This window comes from Halyomorpha halys, unplaced genomic scaffold (assembly GCF_000696795.3).
Source record: "Halyomorpha halys isolate HHAL.00 unplaced genomic scaffold, Hhal_1.1 Scaffold338.1, whole genome shotgun sequence".
Classification (NCBI taxonomy): domain Eukaryota; kingdom Metazoa; phylum Arthropoda; class Insecta; order Hemiptera; family Pentatomidae; genus Halyomorpha; species Halyomorpha halys.
Genome location: NW_027110850.1, coordinates 24,085 through 30,186, shown reverse-complemented (window position 1 = coordinate 30,186; position 6,102 = coordinate 24,085). Strand labels below are relative to the sequence as shown.

Below are 6,102 nucleotides of genomic sequence, written 5' to 3'. Positions count from 1 at the left end.
ACACGCTTTAACATGTTAAACCAAAGATCATGAATACCCCTAATAAATATAAATAGCTTTAACATGACTCTACCAATGTACAAAAAACTTGGCTGTGGTTCTCTACAGGTTACTACCCAATTCTACACCACGGTGAGGGGTTAAGTTTTTATTTTAGTGGGACCACCACATAAATAAAAGTCAACCCAGGTCGGATTCAATAACCTCAGCTACGAGCATTTCTTCAGGGTTATTCAGGGAGTTTATTGAAAAAACCTAAACCACTAATTCACTCTTTGGTTTGTTCAGGGAGACTCAGGAGGTCCTTTGGTCTATGAGGACCCTGATACCCATAGGTTCACCCAAGTGGCTTTGGTTTCTTTTGGTCCGGAAGATTGTGGAACTGATCCTGTACCATCAGTCAACACTAACGTATTTGCTTACGTTGACTGGATCAGGAATGTTGTCACAAGTAAGTAAACATTATGACGCTGCTGCAGAAGTATAATGGCACAATTTCAAACATTGAAATTTTACAAGACCATCAAAAGAAAATAATTGGAATTTGTTTCAATTAGTTTGGTTATATTTTTCTATAATAGTAGTTTATAGGCATTGTGGGTTACTATTACAACTTTTAGCATTGGACCAGGAAGGGTTTTAAAACAAATTAAAAATAGTGTGTGTAGCACTGATGGATGTCACTTGCAAACAGGCCTCAGACGAAGAAGACAGCCCAGCTGTCCCATGGTCTGGTCTGAAGCAGTGTTGCCATCAACAGTCCAGTTTTATTCATAATTATATTCAAAACTTGTTCAGGGTACAAATAAACAATTTTGATCACAAATCAAATAATAAAACTTATTTTCTACGACTCTTTTAAGGCTTTTCAATTCATAAAATAATAAATACCATATAAATATAACATTCTCCAGATAATACATCACAAAGTTCATATTTCTGTCGTAATTGGAGTTAAGAAAACATTTAAAATACTAAGAGAACGTTTACTAGAACAAATCTTAACAAAATGCTATTAAAATTTAAAAACGATTTAACAAAATAAGTATTTAAATAAATCAATTTGTATCTGTTAAGTCTCAACGCTCTGTATTATATCATCAACAGTCAAACGTTTCGGCCTATTCTTCCATTCTCAAGGACAATCTTAAATATAACATTTATACCTCGCCACCAATTATTAAAAAAGTTCTGCAGATTCTTCTGCCCAGGTCATTAATAAAAAGTCAAATTACCATATGAAACAATAAAAGTAGGTTGGTGAATTTGATGATGATGATGTAGATAGAGGTAAATAAACTAAAGATAGGTTGGCAATTTGTATAATTTTGTAAATCAATTTGTATCTCTTAAGTCTCAACGCTCTGCATTATATCATCAACAGTCAAACGTTTCGGCCAATTCGGCCATCCTCAAGCACAACCTTGAATATTTTTTTTTTTTATAATTTATTATCTATTATATTTATAACTGTATATAAATATACAGAACAAGTAAACTTGCTTAGAGACTTAATGACTTTGTTTTCCAAATCATCACGAAATTAGTCCCAGTCAACTCGTCCTTTAATCAATGAAGGAGGAGAGGGCTTAGAAACAATGTTCGAATGTAAGAAAAGGATAAATGGATTGTGGTCTGAGAAAAGGTCATCTATAGATTCGATAATGGTCCGGGAACAGGAAATTTGGGAGATGATAAATATATCTGGGATATCAGGACGTTTCTTGAGGGATGTAGGTCAATAAGTAGGGCTCATGGGCGAGAGGATGGAATAACATCCCCATTGTTGATGTTTAGCATTATAGTCTCCTCAAGCAATGAAGGATGCAAGATCCGTGGTAATATAATATTGGAATATTGTTACAATCGATATCGATTATAATAAGAATGTCAAACAACGATCTGTTATGAAATTATTTGAAAAAAATATCGAAATTTTATTGTTGAATATTTCATAAAATTTTCAAGTATTTTTATACAAAAATAATTTTCTTACTTTCATTATCTATACATAACATATATATTAATAAGAATGTTCAATATCGAATGTATATTAATTTATTGAAACAAAACAATGATATTTCAATTTCAAAATTTTCTAGTTTTCTTTAACGAAATGTCTTTATTTCGTCTAAATAATATCAGAATAATGTTACTAAATTTGATATCGATATTGATGTGAATGTCGGATATCGAAAAATATATAAATTATGGAGAAAAAAAAGTGTATTTTTCAATTTTTCCTAGTCTGCTTAAAAGAAATATCGTTGCTATAATTTTTATTGATATTAGCAAGAAAGTTGAATATTGAAAACTATATTTATTCTTTTTTAATCGAAATATACTAATATTGATTAAATTTTCTTTGAATATTTACGTACTTATTATTATGAATCTATCCTTTATTTTCAGTAAAAGTTTTAAATGGAATACTGATATTCCGAATAAATTATACGCGAATATCCTTGCCGTAGTTTAATATCGATATTAATGAGATAGTCAAATATCGATAATAAGTACAGGTAAAGAGTAAATATATTATTCTTTTTTTACATGTGTTATATGTGTTTCAATATTAGATAGGCATAGATTAGAGGGCATGTTACTAATAATTGTGTACTCAACTGTTGTTTTTTTTATTTTTAGCTGCAACAATTTTTTCTTTTTTTAGAAAACAGATACTCTGATATTATCGAAGGAAAATAACGATATTCCGATATTATTCAAGGAAAATTTCCATATTCCGATATTATTGTTTACGTAATACCAGATATCATCAGAGACAAAATATCGATATTTCGATAATATTGATATCGATATCCCATCCCTATTTTAACTTATCTATTAGAAGTGTATATGCAATGTACCATATTAATTTATTTTTCTTCACCTGTCTTCAGTTTCCCAACCTATCTTTAGTTTATTTACCTCTGTCTACATCATCTTTATCTTCTTCATCAAATTCACCAACCTACTTTTATTGTTTCATAGGGTAATTTAACTCTTTATTAGTGACCTGGGCAGAAGAATCTGCAGAACTTTTTTAATAATTGGTGGCGAGGTGTAAATTTATATTTAAGATTGTCCTTGAGAATGGCAGAATAGGTCGAAACGTAGGACTGTTGGTGATGTAATAACAAGTGTTGAGACTTAACATTGATACCAATTGATTTATTTAAATAATAAATACCAGTCTCAAGAAATTGAAAATATTATATGCAAAATAAGTTTGTTTTCTCTTAAAAAAAAATATAGAAAAATTGGTATTAAAATTATTTAGGACAGTCATAACTGGGTTTGGATAAAAAGGGAATCTGTCACTGTTCATCAGCGAAATTAAGTGGATAATTTTATTTATTTTTTAAAAATTAATTATCGATAATTAAAGTCGATAAGTTAGGTCAATATTCAGGTTTTTATCAGATGTTAGAATATCGATATTTTGCTTGTTGACAATAGGAGGGGAAGCTAAATACGCTTGCGGATTAAAACGACAGATCTCTCTTCCTGTTACGAGTTTTTCAATACAATTATATCGTCTACAAACAACTGGAAAATGCAATTTTGAGCCCGCAAAGACAAATTAATCCATTAAACAAAAAAATTGCAAAATTGTGTCATTATTTTTGCAGAGCGGCGATATGTACCAGCAACAGTTTTTAAGAACAATTTATAAAAAAAAATCTGTTTTATTTATTTTTAGGAAGCTATGCTGGAATCCAAGTCTGCACAAAAGCATAAATGGACACTTCTTGAAATCTAGAAATATTTTCTATTTAAAATATAAATACATTAAAATATATTTTTATTTTTTTTGTCCTTATTACTGTCCCAAACCTCTCCTACAACATTTACTTAACACAAATATACGATCAAAGCGTTTGTTTATCTAAGAAATTTGTTTATCCTTAATACTTGAGAGAAGATATGAACAACATTCATAAGCATAAAATATGATATAATTTTAGTGACATTATTTTTACATTCCAACAAAACTTGAAGGCAACCTTACGTTAAGTTAATTAATTATAAAAATAAAGTTAATTGGAATTTCGGACATCAATGTAATAATCTGTAACACCATTCATTCAATCGCAAATGTAAAGAGAATAGAAGTTTTAATAAATTTAGGTTTGGTATGTCTATAATGAAAATCCATTCCGTTCTCGAGAAATTCAAGCTTCTTATTCATTTCTTTTCAGACTCATTTCAATCTGAATATTAAGGATCCCAAAATATACTTACTGTTCTAAAAAGTAAGGAGTGAATACAAAATTGACCAAGTCAATTCTACAATTAATATTTTCTAGGAACAGTTAATAAATAAATGTTTTATTTCTAATCTTTATGACTACTTAATTTAAACCAATTTGCATTTTGTACATATATTTACTAACTAGACTTTCATGTTTATTTTATTATTTGTTCTTTCCTCTTACTTAATTTTATTATTACTTTTCTCATACAGCCTTTATCTTCTCATAATACTTAGACTATTCATGTCTTTCAACACTGTTCGTGTAGAGTGTAGAGCGAGGAGACAAACTTTATTCAAATACAAAGATGTTCATTGGGCTGCTAGCTACACAGCATTCAAATCTAATCAGGCAATTTTTTTTAAATTGTACAACATATAGGCATAACAAGTAAACAATATATGTGACTTTTTTTTTTTTGTTTCATCGCTTTGGTTCTTTTATATTTTTTACTATTTATTTTATTTCAATACTTTATTTTTTTTTTAATATCTCTTTTTTTAAATCTTTCTCCCTTTTCTATAATTTTTTTTTTTGCCATATTTTCCCTTTCAACCCAATGTCACTTTCCTTTATTTTTTTCCTCATTCCGATATTACTTTATCGAAATATCTATATTTTGTTTAAAATTACTAAAATATCATTTAGAGATTTTATAATAGGAATATCGATATTTTATTCTGATAAATATATATTTATTTCGATATTTAGTATTGATGTAATATCGATATGGAATATAAGAACAATATTCCGATATTACTTTATAGAAATATCGATATTTTGTTTAAAATGATTAAAATATTATATAGATATTTTAAAATAGGAATATCGATATTTTATTTTTATAATTACATATTTATTTTTTTATTTTCTATTCTTATAATATCGATACAGAATATTAACAACAATATCCCGATATTATTTTATTGAAATACTGATATTTTGTTGCAAATTACTAAAATAACATATAGAGATTTTAAAATAGGAATATCGATATTTTAGTTTGATAATTACATATTTATTTCGATATTTTACACTGTTGTAATATCGATATGGAATATTAGTAGTAATTTTCCGATATTATTTTATCGAAATATCGATAATTTGTTTAAAAAGACTAGAAAATTGTATTGAATAATTAAAAATGGATTATCGAAATTTTATTTTGATAAATACATAGTTATTTCGATATTTTGTATTATTATAATATCAATACTGAATATAAGCAATAATATTCCGATATTATTTTATCGAAATATCGATATTTTATTGAAAATTACTAAATTAACAAACACATAGATATTTTTAAAAATTTCCTATTTTTTAATTTTCTTCAATAAAACAATTAAATTTCAGTTTATTCTGTTAATGATATGGTTATCGTGGTGTTGCTTTTTTTCATAGTTACTAAGAGTTTCTTATGTATTTTGATTAGGAATGACATAAAATAAGTCTTCCTGTGTCTTGTTATATCATTTTATAATTATTATTACTTTAATTCGTTAAATTTTCGATATCGATATTTCGATATTTTAGTTCCGATATAATATCGATTTCGATATTTTAGTTCCGATATAATATCGATTTCGATATTGCTATCCGATATCGATTTCGATATTTTTCTTTTGATATCCCATCCCTACCTAAAACTTAGACAACTGTATCGCGTCAATAATCTCGTAAATTCAAATCAAATATTTTTTTAACTTCATAAATATTACGTCTTTTCATCTTTATCATAGTTTTGTTTTTTCATTTCATAACTTACGCCCAGCTAAGGTAAGTAAAATTTATCATATTACAGTTACCATATGCAATTTTGAGCCCGCAAAGACAAATTAATCCA

General features: G+C 27.3%; 2 protein-coding genes across 3 annotated transcripts in view; both read left to right on the top strand.

Annotated features, from left to right (window-relative positions):
* The window catches only part of LOC106681431 (venom serine protease-like), an 18,457-nt gene extending 14,709 nt beyond the window's left edge, over positions 1-3,748 (top strand). Inside the window, exons 5-6 of one of the 2 annotated variants that reach the window (XR_010843837.1) lie at positions 289-451; positions 3,704-3,748. Coding sequence is in view for 1 of the 2 variants with exons in the window: in XM_067048943.1 (XP_066905044.1) it covers positions 289-317 (29 nt within the window). In the remaining variant the exon portion in view is untranslated. Of the gene's footprint in view, positions 1-288; positions 516-3,703 lie in introns of those variants that run through there. The other variant, XM_067048943.1, reaches the window with a different exon arrangement.
* The window catches only part of LOC106681432 (venom serine protease 34), a gene marked incomplete at its 3' end in the record, with an annotated part of 39,060 nt that overhangs the window by 13,264 nt on the left and 19,694 nt on the right, over positions 1-6,102 (top strand).